Source organism: Nuphar pumila, chromosome 8 (assembly GCF_984573655.1).
Source record: "Nuphar pumila chromosome 8, dmNupPumi1.hap1.1, whole genome shotgun sequence".
Classification (NCBI taxonomy): domain Eukaryota; kingdom Viridiplantae; phylum Streptophyta; class Magnoliopsida; order Nymphaeales; family Nymphaeaceae; genus Nuphar; species Nuphar pumila.
In genome coordinates this window covers 2,730,921-2,748,919 of record NC_143256.1, presented here as the reverse complement: position 1 = coordinate 2,748,919, position 17,999 = coordinate 2,730,921, and the positions used below count along the sequence as shown (strand labels likewise).

Here is a 17,999-nt window from a genome sequence, read left to right as displayed (position 1 = left end):
TGCTAAGTGAAGTGTCCATGTGACATAGAACTTAGTCTTTTCACTCAAATAGTAAGATAAATTTTAATAAACCAAAACAAACATACCAAAATTAGGTTGCATAAATACTTTTAAGAAGTAACTCTAGTGTATGTATCTCCCAGTTCAATAATATATGAACAAAAGAGCAGCTAATTGGTCTCTGATTAAAAATAAAGAAATAAAAGAATAAAAGAAAACTACTACAAGCTAATAATACCTTTGGAATAAATGATATAAGCTAACTAAATAATAGCTTTCACTTTACACTCTTGTATCACACACCAAGCTCTATGTCGTTAAGAAGTGTGTAGTCCAGATATATAAAAACAAATCTACTGTACCTGGCAAGGCAGTGAATGTTGTTGCTAAACCCTCCCGTATCAACACTGAAAGTGGTCATGCTCCAAACACTGGAAGTCAAAAAGGAAGCAAACAAGTATGGCAAGAGGTTCAGTGTTCCCTCACTGGCGCATCCAATTGCTGCAAGAATTGATCGCACCCAATCTGTATCATGATCAAAAGCCACATTGATACTGCTTGCAGCAGTATGCAGCCAACCAATTTCGGCCTTCTCAGGTATCTCAACAGGTAAGTGCCTTGTCAACCCTGACATAAGAGAGAAGAGCAATGGAGCATTCTCCTCCAAAATTTCTCCAGCAGCCTCAGCCAAAAGTGAACTGAACGCCAGTGCTTGCCCAGCTTGAATGCAGAAACCAATCACAGTTTCCATGTCCACAATCTGCTTTACACTGCTCTCTTTTTCCATAGGGTCACAAGAATGGATGCTAACTGAGACTGCTTCAAGTGCCTCACGATTTGATTGTAAAGCAATGTCAATACAGTTCAGAAGGGCAGCAGTATGTTCTCTCATCATACGATCAAGCTTGTCAACTCCATAACCCCCAAAAAGTCTAACAAAAGCCTTCAACTCTGCAATATCTGCTATTGAATCTGCAAAATATCCACCAACAGGCCTAGCACTTTTGAAGCATTTATGGCTTGGTGCAAATAGGATGCCAACATTGTTTACATCCTTGATGATGTTGTCTATGTACCAGTCGCAAACTATCTGAACTGCAGTGCCTGTAGGATTCTCTGCAAGCTTACCAGGGGATTTCAGACATTGCAATGGGCCACAGAATGCCTCACTGAGTAAGACTTCATGGATTCCTTGGGTAAGGTCCATGCTGACATGCTGCTCCACTAGATTGATAATTCTCAAGTGACGATGTATCAGAGTCTCAAGTACAGAAGGCCTCTGAAGATCATTGTCAGTTTTCAGTACTGCAAGCAGTCTCCTCCTAAAGTTGCTGAGAATAGTGTCTCTCATGTACTGCAAAGAAGAAAGATTAGGTCTATTGGCTGCTGTTGAAAGCAGAAAACATGCACCACTGCAACAGCAGATGCTATATCTATGAATCCAGCACAGCGTAGCAACCTAACCACATCAAGATTGGCTAATACTCTATTCAAGAATGGATATTTCTCTTAATGCCCAAATTTAGTGTATTGACATCTTGATGAAGCCCTTAGTAACAACCCGGCACAGGAACATTAAATCCAAACATGCTTGTCGATGGAAAATTCACACTTCTTTAATCTCAAGTACAGTGGCATTCATATAGGTTGCAGGGTATCCTAGAAGTCAAGAAGGCTTTTGTTACATTCCTTTCACAATTCTCTTTTGGCTAGTGTTAATGAGAAACACTCTGGGAGAATGGATGCAACCCACAGAAGAGGATATAACCCCTCATTTATAAGTTCCTTGCAGAAAAATAGATGCAAAACTACTCATACTTTGATAGGGAACTTAAAGGTTCTCGGTGTTTGCTCCCCATTTCATGACTGAATGATGATAAGTGTGAGCCGAGACCAGAGTTGTAAGAGTTAGATGAGGGGAAAATGGAAAACCAACAATTTAGGTTTCTAACTGGAGGATGAAGCTGCTTGATGGCACTTCTGGCTTGAGAAGAATGCTAGATAATACCAGGATGAACACTACAAGATTTTCTTTGTTCATGTTTGGGGAGCTAACGATACTGAAGCTGCAACTGTAAAGTGGCTTAATGCAGACCTATAATGCAGGTTTGATGGGAGGTTAAAGATGTCGCCAGGGACATTTTCACCATGAAATGATGTGGGCCCCACGTGCAATAAACATGGTAAAAAAACTCCCCTTGAAACTCTCCTTTGACGATAAAATATCCTCAAAAGGCAGGAGAAAAAGTCGGACCTTGATATTTTATCTGTTGAAATATGGTGTGACAAGTTATCTGTGCCATCAAACATGCCCATACAGACTGGTTCATTCACACTACTCAAATCCTATTAATAAGGCTATCTTGTATCAATAAGTTGATATAAAAAGAAAACTTTTTGAATTGTGGTCACCTCTTAACAACCACCTGACATAAATGGGGCATTCCAAGCATTAGTAAGGAAAGCTAAATTCATAACTGCATCAATCAATTCATTAAAAAATTTCATACTTTTCGTATGATGGTTTCTATTTGATTTTAGTAGAGATGTACATGCAAGCTGACACAAACTGGAAACATTTGATAGAGAAGCTAAAACAAGAATTATACCTCCCGGAGGACAAAGACATGATTTAGCACACATATTGGTTCCATTTCATTGAGAACAGAACATAAATTTGTCAACCTCTGTATGGCAGCCTCTAACCTGATGCACAAGAAGAAAATCAGTAAATCCTTAATTCAACTGTGACACAAACTCAAGGATATTAGTCTTAAAGAACTTACATCTTTACAGAACTAATGTTTTCAGGAAAGCTTTCATGACCAGGCAATGGAAAAACAGACATTCCTTTTGGAGATTTAGCAGCAGGAATTGAGATTTTTGATGTATAGTTCATGCGGATGGCAGCTTGTTCTGGAAGAAGCTGAAAATTTTCACAAGGCATGAGTCTTGATGTCACAATATGCCCGACTAAAAACAACCATAATTAACGAACCTGGTGCTCAAGGGAACCAAATCCACCATCAGAGTCAAGAATGTTAATTAAACCTTCCAGCCCACCCATAATAGACTCAATCAAGGATTCAACATATAGCACAGCATCTCTTCCAGTTTTACTCAACTGCAAATAGATAAATTTGACAATTAAATAACAGTCAATATGCTCTGTCCACGTAAATCAAGAGGTATGTCAAGTTGTCAATACAGTATGCATAGAAATCCCAGGATTTTAGGAGTCCCAACAAAACATTTTTAGCTTGCACATTTAAGTGGAGAGACCATCAGTTACTCATCAAGTCCAATACCGTTCATTGCATAAAAATGAGCTAATGAAAGGTCTTAATGTTTAAAATATAGACTAACTCAACCAAAAAACAACGATAAGCCAGTTTCCCCTATTAAATCAAATTATCTGACATAAAAAGCTCACCAAATAAACAAACAAAAGGAAGTGTGCATGCATGTCTTTAATTTGTGTAGAAGGGATGCTTGAGCTTAGCTTTTCATCTGGATTCCCTTCCCATGGGAGTGCTAAGATCTCTCATGAGCCAACTGGCACAAACCCATGAGTTTTGTGATTGCATTTTGTCACCACAAGGCCCAATACCATTTATTTTTGACAGCCAGGTAAACCCAAGGGAATGTAGCCCATACTTTTTGCTAGTCTTCAGTGGGGTTGACCTAAACCAAAACTCATTATGCTCTTTTCAGATTTCGGGTTCAAACCCAAGGGACAGGATGTATCAATTTCACACCAATCCTAAATAAGCAAATAGGTGAATAGCTATAATGTGTTCATCATCTCACAAAGGAATAATTAAGTGATGAGTTTCCGCATCCAATCAAGAAATGGCCATGAGCACAGGAAGAGTTCAAGAAAATTAGAGATAACATAGACCGATTGGGCATAGTAGGTAATCCTTTACATGTGCAATGGTATGCTTTGGTACAAAAGAAAAAGCCCCGAGAAGATTTCCATTTGCAACCTCGAAGAATCGGACAATTGGCATGCTAAGTATCCTTTTCAAACCTCTACAACTATTGAGACATGAACCTGAGGATCCAGATCCGGATTGGTTGAGAGTCTAGATCCATATCACATTGTAGAGTCCTTCATGTTGTAAAATTCTTGTGTTACTTATTTTCCCCTTATATTGTATTATGTTAGAGATAAGCATTGGGGTCAAAATTGTAAAATGTGAAAATTATTATAAAAGGAGATCAGCCTACACATTTCCCATTGAAGAGGAACGTTTTACAGGAAACATGTTCACCTTCTTCTCCTTTAAGGCTGCGGTACATCTGGTTAAGAGAAAAAGGGATCCCGTTTATGTTCTGATACATATTTTAAGTAGGTCATTTCTCTGATATTTTCAGCAGCGTATCTATTCCTATATTATTGTTTTTGTCATCTTTTCTTGTTTAAAAGATTATTTAGTATGGATTTGGGTTCCTCCTCTCCAAATTTGTCTTCCAATTTTCTTCCACAACTTGTTTATGAAAAACTCAATAATTCTAATTTCCTGATTTGGAAAGGGCAAATTACTCCCTTTATAAGGAGTCAGGATCTATTGGGGAACCTGGATGAGTCCATCTCGGTTCCACCAAAGTTTATTTTGCATGATAAGAAGGATGAGAAATGATAGGTCATTTCTTCGTCTCAGATCAGAAATTCAGAGTTTGTCAATTGGATTAAAATGGACTGGGCCCTAGTTGCGTATATCATCTCGACTCTTTCACATGAAGTCTTGATCGGTATCCTAGATGATTCCATGGCTATGCAGTTATGGATGTATTTGGCAGGAACTTATTTTCAGATATCGGAGTCCAAGGTAATGATTTCAAAGCATGAATTTCAAAATTTAAAGAACACCACCACAACTATCATGGACTATCTTAATTAGATTAAGAGCATAACTGATCAATTAGCTATGATCATGTATGAGGTATCTAACAAAGACAAAGTACAACAGACCCTTAATGGTTTAGGGGTAGAGTACCATGTATTTTCTACCACTTTGGAGTGTCTTGAAGCCCTTCCTTCTTTTGAACACTTAAGGCCTAAGTTACTTACTTATAAGATGTCTCTTAAAGGCCTATCGGAAGATGCAAACAAAGGACAGGGAGATTTTCAAGATGTCCTTTATACTAGATCCTTCCATGGAGGTAGAGGACGTGAAAAAAATAATGTAGCAGGGCAAGGTTTGTTGTCTACTCCGAATATGCCTCCTTTAAACAATCAAGGAGGAAGACATATTCCTACTTGTTATGTATGCAAAAAACCCTAGGCACATAAAAGCAAATTGTTGGTTCAAGGATGGTCCCAGGTATAATACTCAATTGAATATGGTTCAAAACAAGCCAAAGGTGGAAATACAAGGCAACATAAAGCACAATCAAATGAGACCAGCAATACAACATTGGATAAAAATTTGCAATTAGCTGCTCTTAATGGTTTCAAGACTCAACCTAGAGCAGAATGAGGAGAAATGGTACATCGACTCAGGGGTAGCGAACCACATCAGTCATAGTTGGAAAACTTGATCAAACCCCAATTGGGTCACCGATTCAGGACTCTCGATCCACATGCCTCTTATATGTTTCTTTCATACATTTTGTGATTTTAATGCATCACAACAACAACAACAACTATGCCTTCATCCCAAAACAATTGGGGTCGGCGATATGAACCAAAAAAGAAAATCATTCTGGGTCTTCCACATGAATCCTTCTCCTCCAATCATTTCTATCCAATGCCATGTCCTCGGTGAGGTTCAAAGCATTCATATCCCAAAACAATTGGGGTCGGCGATGTGATTTTAATGCATAATTCCCATAAAAGAATACTTGTTATAAAGTATTATATGTTTTTAAATCATAAATATTAATAATTATGTATAGTTGAATACTTATATAGCTTAGTCATTGATGTCATGTGCTAAATTTAGTGATTATACAATATGAATTTTGATTTTTTTTCATAAGCCCCTGCCTCGAATCCCTTGCCTCCGCCTCCTCCTCAGTGGGTCAGCAGGCAGGAGCAAAGCCCCCTGCCTCCCTCTGTTTGTTCGTCAGGCAGGGGATTCGCCCCTGCCTCTTGTTTCTCGGCTAGCAGGGGCAAAGCCCCTGCCTCCACCTCCTCATTTCAAGTAGGCAGGGGCAAAGCCCTTGCCTCCTGCTTTACCCTTTTACCAAGGGGAGGGTGTTGTTGCACCCTCCTCGCCCTCGGTCCAGCTGGCAGCCTGCGGGCAGGGGCAGAGCCCCTACCTCCTGCCTCTTTTCTGCAACAGACCGGCAGGGGTGTGTCCCCTACCCCTACTCCTTTCGATAGGACAGGCAATGGGCAGGGGCGCAACACCTGCCCCTTCCCTCCTTTTTTGAATCGGCAGGCAAGGGCGGTGCCCCTACCCCTTCTTACTTCTTCCATTTTCTTTTTACATACTAATGTGTTGTACCTTCACAACTTGCGTAACGGAGCTCTCCCGTGCCCCGCGGCCCGAGACCATCATTACATACACTTGAAGACGCACGCAACTTCGCGACTCCCCAAGGTAAGAAAAATTTGCGCAAAGAACAATAGACGAATTAAAAATTAAAGCAATTAAAATTAAAAGAATTAAAAATGAAAAAAAGGACCAAGGACACTATATAATATATATGTATGTCATTAACTCAAGGACATGGTTTCACAATCCTTTTCCTTTTTACTTTTCTGTCTTTACAGCTTTCTGTTGACGCCGCGCTTGATATGCCTAGGCTTTTCTTTCGTATTTACTTTCCTGTCTTTACTGCTTTCTGTTGCCGTCACGGTTGATGTGCCCAAGCTTTTCTTTTCGCATTTAATTTCTCGTCTTTACTGCTTTCTATCTTTACTGTTCTTGTCTTTACTTTGCCGCTGCGCTTGATGTGCCCAGGCTTTTTTTTGCATTTATTTTTCCGTCTTTACTGTTTTTTGTCTTTACTTTGTTGCCGCGCTTGATGTGCACATACTCTTTTTCGCATTTAATTCCTGTCCTTACATTCCTATCTTTACTTTCCTATCGGTATCGTTCACTGTTGTTGCCGCCCTTTATGTCCATAGGCTTTGCTTTCGCACTTTTGTTTTCTGCCTCTTTCCTTGCCACCCTACTTTGGGCATAGGCTTGCCTCTTGTGTCTCCTCCCATGCAAGTGTAATAACTACGAAAAATAGGGAGATTTGGGTCTTGGATCCCTTCACTGGATCCAAATGGAGTAGGTAATAAGGTACGAACTATATGAGTTGGGTTGAATTCACCATGGACCCAAATGGATCCACTTAAGGATTTGCCCAAGTGGTGTCATTTCGAACCCACGTCATGGAGGGTCTGCCGGTTTGAATGGGTTCATAACCTATTATAGACCCGGATCCACTTTAGAGTAGATCCGGTACTGTGGGTTATCGAGTTCGGACCCGGACCCGTTTTCCTTTTTATTTAAAACTCGAGCATCAGAATCGTGCCTAGGGCACGATTCTTGCCCAAGAGTGCAGATAGCAAGATCGGGGGAGGGGAGGGGTTACAGGAGGTAATCGACTCTCCCAGTTCATCGGAGACAGGGGGTCGTCGCTATACAAGAGGAAGGTGAGGGAGGTCTCAAACAACTCTTGTTTTGATTTTCTAGTCTCTTACCTCCCACCTTTCATCTCTTTCTTCCTCTCTGAAGATTCTGCGCACGTCGGTGAAGTCACCATTGTTAGAGGTACCCCGACCACCTGTTGTCGCCATCGTCGACGTTCTTCTCAGAGCATGCATCGATCACGATTGAGGTAGGATTCTGTCTCTGATTTTGTTGGGTGTGGACTGAATCGGGTTGGGGTTGGGTCGGTCAAGGGAAACCCCGATTATTATCACATGTACGAGCTTTTCAATTTGTTCTTGGTTGTCGGAAAATCCAACACTATGGCTTGGTGTTACCGGTAAGGGTAACGATAGCCTTGGGAAGGGAAGATGTTTTCTTGCCTAACCCTAAACCAGAAATCCCCAAATCAAATCGATTTGGGGGTTTGGTTTGATCCTATTCATTTTCTTGATAGGATTTGCTTTCTTTTCTCGGTCAGATTGCTTTTTTTTCTTGCTCATAGTTGATTTTGTGATGACTAGCATTTCTTGATCGTGCATCCGATTTTAATCTGTACTTGTCTACGTTTCATTGTTCATCTAACTGCAAATGATAACCAAGAGGTGATGATAAGCCACTGTATATGTTTTTCCTTTCGGTTCATCTATTGTTCTTGATAATCCAAAAGTAACGATAGCTTCAAACTTCGGAAGGGTTGTATAAAATATATATATACATATATATATATATATATATATATATATATATATATATATAATATAAATTTCTCCAGCACCCTTTCTTGATTGACTAGTTGTATGGGCATCATGTCAACACAGACTGTTTGATATTGTCCGGCATTTTTGTACTATGCACGATTGTATCAAATCTTTTATTTTTGATTTGCTGAAGATGTTGATTTCCTGTTAACATGCAAGGGTAGCTTTAGAATGAGTTTCTTTTCCTATCCATTAGTGGCTAATTCTGTCAGTTTATCTTAGTCGTGTGTAGTTAATTATGTCAGTCCATGAGTGACCTGAATATTGGTACATTTGGAGCCATTATCACATCTCATCTTAATTTGTTTATGACTGATTATTAAATCTGGCTGAAGAAGTAACCCTTACCAAATGTGATGTTTGTTTTCTTTAAAAATTTGTTCGATAAGCTACTGCACCCCTATGTATGAAATGTTATAATTTTGAACTAATTCAATGTTCAACTGCATTCTATATTGAACAAGTGTCAGCACAAAGTAGTTTACCACAAAATTTCAGAGTAGCTTAGTTATTTTTTTTTAAGATATCTAGCTGGAGCCAAATTGGTTAGAACAAACTCTCAAGGTACATGATACTTCTGTTAACAGAGCAATTGGGTCATACTTATCAGATAGATACATATGATGGGTACTCATGTTTAGTATATGGTGAACAAAGAACATATCACATGACAAGGAAATTGGGACGCAATGTTTGAGTGTGTAAGTGTATTACTAAGAATGGGGTTTACTGTTACGACAGTGATTAGAAGTTGTGGAAATGTTTTAAACTTCGAGAAAATAACTAAATTAATGAAACCCAATTACTCAGTTGAGACCTACCTTGGAGAGGGTGGGTGGTACAAGACTTCGAGGACTTGTGATTGGTGTCGAGCGTGAAGCGGCTCGTGGGTCCCCGTCCTCGGAGTTAGGGACCAGGACTACCTATGTGTCCTAGGTGGTAGTCTCACGTCTTCTGCAAAAGTTAGGGATGCATTCTGTTTTGAGTTGAGCCCTTGGGAGATTCTCTCGGTTGTTGGTCGCTCCCTTGGGTATTACTAAGAATGGGGTTTACTGTTACGACAGTGATTAGAAGTTGTGAAAATGTTTTAAATTTCGAGAAAATAACTAAATTAATGAAACCCAATTACTCCGTTGAGACCTACCTTGGAGAGGGTGGGTGGTACAAGACTTCGAGGACTTGTGGTTGGTGTCGAGCGTGAAGCGGCTCGTGGGTCCCCGTCCTCGGAGTTAGGGACCAGGACTACCTATGTGTCCTAGGTGGTAGTCTCACGTCTTCTGCAAAAGTTAGGGATGCATTCTGTTTTGAGTTGAGCCCTTGGGAGATTCTCTCGGTTGTTGGTCGCTCCCTTGGGGATTCAGTCTCCGTTAGAATGTTCGGGTTAATAAATTACCTGGAATAATATACCCCCGAACGTTCTCTTCTGAGATGGTCACCTGTGCCCGTGTGTACCCACGGGATAAGATAATTAAACATCATTTAGAAGAGTTAGGTGTCACAACTAGTGGAGACACTAGAGAGATATATGTAAGTTGTATTTCAGATGCTTTATATTATCAACTTGTAAATTAGTAAAATTCTTAACTTGGTGAATACGAGGTAATTAAATTGTTATCTGAAAGTGTACATGTTATTACATTGACTGTGACATACCTCACTATCAATGTTGCATATTTGTTATTGCTAAATAACTGCTCACTTGCATATTAATGTGACATAGTTGTTATGGTTATATAGTTGCTTACCTGCTCATGTACATTAATTTAGATATTTGTTACATAGTGCTTACCTGTCTTGATATACACTAAAGATCAACCATGACACTCATACCACACACTCGATTCACGATATACTTGCACTATAGTACAGAATTCCTGCTTAGACGTGGTAGTCTAATTCCTAGTTTATTTTAACATTCTCATGTCCTGAGTAGTCAACACAAGTGGTTACAGGAGAGGTTTCGATATCTGTTTGATCTACTGGTTTCCCGGCCAACTTGTAACTGATATGCCATCATGGATTCGTTCTTTGTAAATATACTTTGTAAAGTTTCATGAACTAAAGTGGAATAAAGGATGTGTGGACTGTTTGAAGATCTTTTTACCTATATCGCTCCATTCACTTCACCATGAGTTATAAAATGATTCCGCTGTATGAAAAAAAAAATCCCGGTGTTTCTGGGTTAAGTTTTTGGGGCGTTACAGCAAGCCTCGCATAAACACCTACCAACTTTGCTCTTTGTCAGAAAGACGCAAAGTTGTGTACAAGTGCTTTAGCCTCGAGAAGATAATTCCCCGTACGGGACTTCGGCTTCTCGAGCGCGCAGTTGTGCAAAGCTAAGCTGAAGCATTCTAGCATTTGGCTCCACCCCTAGTCAATTCACTTAGGAGATATATTTCGGATACGTGGTGATCCTAGAACATGTATGATATTATTTGTTTCGCAAAGATTTAGCATGCCAAACTCTGTGCGAGGTTGTCCTCGAGAAACCCATACCCCTATCATCGTAACCATACCTTTAGATAGATATGATTCTACGATGAGTAGGATGAGAGGTCGTTGGTAACCTTGAAGCATGCGATGTTCACCTGTTGAAACACATAAGAATGGTGATGATTCGCCTTCACAGGCAAAATGCTCGAGTGGGTCTAATAAACCAGAGCATATAGGATGGGGTGTTAGTTAAGTAACCCCTGACGTGCCCATTCGTCTCTTGTTTCCATCAAGGGAGATGATGGATGGTACAAAAACTCTGATAGACAGGTTGTTAACAACCACCCATCGGGCAAATGATTCAGTGTCCTCAATCATCGGAGTTAGGGGACAGGACTACCAGAAATTATCCTAGGTGATAGATCGCATGGACTTCTGCAAAAGTACGATGCATCCGTGGCCGCGAATGCCTTTAGGGAATCCTCTCTTGATCACTGACCGTCCCCTTAAGAGCGGACTCAGCTAGCAATTTGGGGTATCATAAAATACATAGCGTAATAAACCCTCAAATCAGTATCGGTTGTTTCTACGTTTCGTGTCTGTGCGTACCCACAGGCCAGCTAATATCAAAAAACAGAATATCCTATTCACAACAACTTTTTGAACGTGCATTCTTTAGAATGATAAATTGTTTGTTGTACATGTTTATATTCTATGTCAGGCAATGATTGTTCGTTATCAATATAATTTCTCATGCTAGCATAGCTAAATTATTGTTTTAAATTGTTTATCATGCTAGCATAATATGTCATGCTCTATTTTTTATTACATATTGTCTCTCTTGCATACCTACCAGTTTTTTGTGAAACTGACCCATTTTATGGGCGCAGGTGACGAGTAGGTTTATCAAACATGAGATGGCGGGATGTGAGATGGCCTGAGACTTCACTCCTCTGCTCGCAATTGTGTCTGGCACACCTGTTTTAGCTAGAGTTTTGTATAAGAGGAAACCCTAACTTTTGTACAACAGATAGTTTTCATAATGAATATTTGGCTCACTAATTTTCTTGTTAAAATGTTTTTGATAATGATGTTTTGATGATGGATTTTTACGGTAATGTGCCCAAAGTTGTCAACTTGTTTTGCTTTTAAAAAAAAATCTTTTCCGCTGATAAAAATTCTGAAAAAAAATGAAAGGTTTTCTAAGTATTTTAAAAAGGTTTACATGTTGTGAAATTTTGGGGCGTTACATTCATAGTCTTCAAACAAGGTAGGGGATACTTTACTCCATAATAATTGTAAAAAGTAGAATCATGCTAGATTTTTATAAATTATGAAGGAATGCCCATGTTCATGAAGTGGCTATGGATTATGCATGCGTTAATTATAAAATATGTATATGTAAATTTTTAGATTTTTTATTATGCACATGTCGATTTTGGCTTATGGCGATTTTAGGGTATGATTGTGTTGATTTTTAAAATGACTATATGAATGCTTATGATCTTTCAATTCCGAAATGATTATATACATGCTTATGATTTATAAAATTTGGAAATACCTATATACATGCTTATGATCTTTCAAAACTGAAATGACTATAATGCATGCTTATAATTTGTAAAACCTGAAAATACCTATATACATGCTTATGATCTTTCAAATCTGAAATGATTATATACATGTTTAGGATTTGGAAAATCTAGAAATACCTGTAAGATCTTGTATTTTGGTACTTAGACATTTCTTGAGATTTTCAAAAATTTGTAGTCTGGGAGAAAAATCGTTTGAGGCTCGATTTTTAGACCGATGCCTTTGAGTCCGGGTTTGACCCAGGTCTCATCGACAAGGTCGAGGTGAGCCAATCAAAACATAGTAGAGAGTTTTATTTTTGACCTTTAAATTGAAGCGAAATTCGAGATAATTTCAGACGAAAATCAGAATTTTATATGCGTGTTACATACCGTTGGATGCGTCTCGGAATTCTGAGTGCAACGATACTTTATTTTCCTCGATTTGGGCTACGATTGGCCCTACAATCGCGTTTTTCTGAAAAAGGAGCAGTTTGTCAAAACAGATCCGAGATTGGATCGGACTGGATCCAAGGCCTAGGATCTGAATTTCTATGGGTTTGGGTTCTATTTAGGTCCTACTTAAATCTGGACTTGATCCGGGTCTTACTCCAATTTTTGTTTTGGGTATGGGTTTAGATCTTGGATCCGGATTCAGATCCAAATCCAAGCCCAACGTTTTTGTAACTTTAAACTAAGTATCAAGCTTTATTTTGGGGTTAAATAAAGTTAGGGAGCCTCCTGGATTGATTTGGTATTTTTTGAAATTTTTTAGATATTTTTAATTAATTAATATTTAATAATTAATTAATTAATATTAATTCCGAGTTTGAATTGTTAGGCTGGGTGGGACTCTCTAAAAGAGTCCCTATTCTTACCCAAGAGGGGTTTAGAGAGTTTTAGAAAGTTTGGAAAGTCTTAAGAATAGAAAAATCAACATTTGATGGTTTTTCAAAAAAATTGAAAACAGGGAGGAGAGAGAGTTTCCATCTTTTTGGGAACTCTCTTAGAGAGGGCTGGAGAAGGGAGGGGCGACCTCCCCTATGGGGGCCTATAAAAAGACCTCAAAAAGAGAGAGAAAAGAGAAATAGAAGGAAAAAAAGAAGGGGGAGAGAGAAGGTGAGGAAAAGAGAGGTAAAAAGTGGAAGAAGAAGCCATTTTTCCTGCTCCAAGCCATATTCCACCATTCTTTTCACCTTTTCTTGCAAGGTACGGGTTTCTCTCTTGCTTTGAATGAGAATGAGAACATGGATTTGATTTCCATGTGGTGTTTTTGAGAAAAATCCATGGGAAAAGGGTAAATCTAGGTATTTACTCTAAAATACATGGAAGGGGTCTTGTAGATCTTGTTTTCATGGTGGTATTTACGATTTTACATGCCTAACAACAAAGAAATTTTTGGTGCATGGTATATTTGCAGCAAATCGAAATTTTATTCTATGATGGATATGGTTCATTATGTAACAAATTTTTTTGAGGGTTTATGTAAATTTTTTTTTTTATCCATCCAGGATTGATATATGTTTTGATTCATATACCGATCTTTGGATCCTACATGTTTCCACTCTTTTTCGGCTGTTTGTGCTTCTTTTTACTTGTTGCGTTTCAGACTTGAACCCAAAAATCTGCCCAAACCCAGACTCACGTTGGGTTTGTAGTGTGCAAAAAGAGTTTCAACTTTACTTACCTGTTAGCATTATATTTCCAATATTTTTCCTATGTTGGTTCACCCCAAAATTTCAAACTTGCAAACCTTTCAGAAAAACAGACAAGATACTAAAAAGGAATCTCTTCATCTCAGAGATGGTTTATGAAATCAACGGAAGACTATACCTTTGTTAATTTCAGAAAGGCAAACTGACAACTTTGGGCTCGTTAGCTAAAAGAACCAAAACGCACAACCCATGCTACTTGCAAACACTTGGAAAAGCCACTTTCATTTAAGAAGTTCTCCAAATAGTACAAAATTCGGATATCCCAAGGAAAATCCGTTACAAAACCCCAAACAACAAGACGCGAGCTAAGAGCAGGAAGAAGAGCGTCTTGAAGCCATCTTGCCATCGCGCCATCGCCTGTGGTGTACCTAATCATCACCTGTACCCATAGAATGGGTTAGTTTCGCAAAAACTAGTAGGTACACAAGAGAGATTACAAGGAACTGAATTATATAGATTTAATTCAGTAGGTTACACAGTTTAAAGCAGATATGCAGTTAAACAGGTAAGCAATGCACACAGATAATTAGTGCAAACGCATAAGTAGTGCAAGCGAGTCAGTAGTGCAAGCGAATCAGTAGTGCAAGTGAATCAGTAATGCAAGCGAATCAGTAGTGCAAGTGAGTCAGTAGTGCAAGCGAGTCAGTAGTGCAAGCGAATCAATAGTGCAAGCGAATCAGCAGTGCAAGCGAATCAATAGTGCAAGCGAATCGGTAGTGCAAGCGAGTCAAACGACCCTACAACCAGTGTGAACAGACCTTATGTTTCGATAATTACTAACCTGCGGGTACGCGCAGGCAAAATATAGAAACAACTGAAACTAGTTCGGGCGTTTGTTATTCTATGTATTTTCGATAACCCGAATAGCTAGTTGAGTCCGCTCCAAAGGGACGACTTTAGCCGAGAGAGGATTCCCCAAAGGAGGCAGTGCCACGGATGCATCCAACTTCTGCAGAAGTGTTGAGCTAACTATTGTAGCCCCTTTCCCCTAATTCCAATGACTGGGGAGGCCGGATCGTTGCCCGTAGGGTGGTTGTTAACAACCTGTCCATTCGAGTTTGTACCGCTCTGTCCTCTCCCTTGACAGACACATAGAAGCGAATAGGTACGTTAGGGGTTGCTTAACTAACGACCCATTCTATGATGTGGTCTTTAAACCACTCGAACATCTTGCCTGTGAAGGCGAATGTGAGGCCATTTATGTGATTACAGCATTGTGCATTTAGCACTGATCGAGGTCGCACGACCGTCTCATCCGATCATCGCAGTACTAGACGTGTCGTGCACGACTACAAGTACTCTAGGATGAAGGGGGGTATAGCTCCTCAATAAAAGCTTCAACATGAGTGTTTCACAAAGATGTAAAGCTTATCTACTTTACTTTATCCTTTGAAACAGCAGTACCTTATGCCAAAATTATATATGTGATTTTCTCGAATCACATCCGCTATCGGGGTATCTACATGTCTTGCATGACTCGATATCGGCCTCGATAAACGGGATACGGGTTTCTCAACAGAACACCCGCTAAGAAGTTCGCTCGCTCCCGACTAAACTCTTGTCGCAAGAGGGAGAGTGGTAAATGCCCCTTGCATCCACCACGAGGATGCCTTTAAGGCATACGCAAAGAGCAAGTACCTGCACGTCATCTGCAATAGCAAGGCAATACCAACACACATGCAAAAATCAGAGCCTAGGCGCAGAGCGCGACGGCAAGGTAAAGGCAGTAAGCAGAAGTGCAACGCTAAATCTCAATGTGATGTGTGACGGCAAGTAAAAACTGATAGAAGGTAAAGAGCAAGGATGGCGAAACCGCATCCTTGAGTGAAGTACATACTCGTATAAATATATATATATATATATATTCATTTAATGGTCGTTTTTAGTTTAATTGAACTTAATTCAATTATTCAAGTCTTCTATGTAATTTTCCCCTACCTTGGAGGGTTACGAGCTTGCTGACGTCTGCGGGCGTACACGATTGACGGCTCGGGTCGCGGAGCGCGAGTGGGATCCGTCGAAGCTGCAAATATGCGATATTAACATGCAAACCCAGACAAAAGCAAAAGCAAGGCAAAGACTCGACTTCTCCGATACATAGGGTTGGGGCCAACCGTCCCAAATGACTCGAAAAAAGGGATAGGGCAGAGCCAAATGAGCCTTGCCGCCTAAAGAGGGATGTAGTCAATGCGAGCAGATGACTCACGTTTACTAGGAATTCCTCGTTGGAGACCAACAATTGTAATGATCTGTCCCCATCACGATGTAGCTTCCAAAGATTTCCCGGGAATGTCGGCCAAGGGTATAGGCCCGCGCGCAAAGGGCAGGGGGCCATCGGCCCCTGCTGGCAAACAAAAAGGCAGGGGCCAATGGCCCCTGCTAGCAAACAAAAAGGCAGGGGCCATCGGCCCTTGCTGGCAGACAAAAAGGCAAGGGCCGATGGCCCCTGCTGGCACAACAAAAAGGCAGGGGCCATCGGCCCCTGCTGGCACATCAAGAAGGGGGCAGGGAGGAGGGGCTCAGCCCCTCCCCTGCCGTAGCAGAGAACAGGGAGGAGGGGCTCGGCCCCTCCCCTACCGTAACGGAAGCAAGGAGGGGGGTGTCGTGCTCCACCCCTGCTAAAAGGGGGCACAGGGAGGGGGTTTGACCCCTCCCGTGGCCACACAGAGAAGTGAGGGAGAGAAAGAAGAAACTGAGAAGGAAAAGAGGGGAAAAGGTGGCGTACCAGGGGATTTTCGGAGAAAGCTCGCCGAAAAGAAAGGAGGGGTTGCCGATGTCGGTGGCGGCAGGCTGTGGAGAGTCGCCGGCGTCAATGGCGGTGGATGAGCGAGAGAGAGAGTCGGGAAGAGACGAGAGGGCGAGAGGCGGTGAGGGGGTTTCGTAACCCTCCACCCGCCTGCCTCGCTGTCTTAAAAGACAGCGAGAGGCGGTGGTTTGGGTCGGGTCCGGATCCGGCCCGAACCAAAACAAATTTTTTTTTTCGTTACGGGTTCTCTTATATGGCTAATACTTATAGTGCATGCCAGCTAAGTGTGGATGCGTATTAAATCTATAGTTTTGATACTCGCTAAACCTGAGATTTTATTTATTAGAATTGGAACTTGAAATACACATTAAATCTGATTTCTCATTTATAAAACTTGGGTTACTGTAAAAACCATTTTCTAACATTACGGAGTTAAACCTATCATACCAAGCCTTGGGGGCTTGTTTCAAACCATAAAGTGTTTTTCGAAGGCGAAACACTTTTCCTTTAGGAGACTTCATTCCAGGAGGAGCATCCATATACACTTCTTCGTTTAGATCTCCGTTTAAAAAAGCATTCTTAACATCCATTTGATAAATGTTCCACTTGTTGATTGAGGTAACGGTTATAAGACATCGGACGGTGACCATTCGAGCTACCGGGGCAAAGGTCTCTTCATAATCAATCCCATAATCTTTACTATATCATTTTGCAACTAAACGGGCCTTGTATCTCTCGAGGGACCCATCACTCTTAGTCTTAACCTTAAACACCCATCTATACCCTATTGCTTTATTATCTTTAGGAAGGTCTTGAAATTCCCATGTCTTTGCTCTCCTTAGAGCTTCAAGTTCATTATCCATAGCGACTATCCATTCCAGACATTTTCGTGCTTCCTCGAAGTTTCTAGGTTCTATGTAAGAGTGAATGGCGCTTAGACAAGCTCTATATTTAGGTGAAAAAGACTCATATGAGATGAACCTAGAAGGGGTTTTCTCTGTCTTTCGGTTCTACAAAGGTTTTCCTCACTTTGAGGAGTAGTCCCACTAGCATTATCATATCTTTCGAGGGCACCTCTGAAAGTATTCCTATCTCTATGAGTGTAAGTTATGGGATCTCTATGTGGTTCCTCATTGACATGTTGATGAAACGTTGGGGGCACAAAATTGATTTAA

General features: G+C 40.4%; 1 protein-coding gene across 2 annotated transcripts in view; it reads right to left on the bottom strand.

The window, feature by feature from the left end:
* Positions 1 to 17,999, bottom strand: part of GRL (transcription activator) — a 190,099-nt gene that overhangs the window by 2,840 nt on the left and 169,260 nt on the right. For both annotated transcript variants that reach the window (XM_090015945.1, XM_090015946.1), the window contains 4 exons: positions 2,999 to 3,124; positions 2,787 to 2,926; positions 2,610 to 2,706; positions 363 to 1,354 (listed from right to left, as the gene is read on the bottom strand). In XM_090015945.1, the coding sequence (XP_089872071.1) occupies positions 363 to 1,354; positions 2,610 to 2,706; positions 2,787 to 2,926; positions 2,999 to 3,124 (1,355 nt within the window). The remainder of the gene's footprint in view (positions 1 to 362; positions 1,355 to 2,609; positions 2,707 to 2,786; positions 2,927 to 2,998; positions 3,125 to 17,999) is intronic.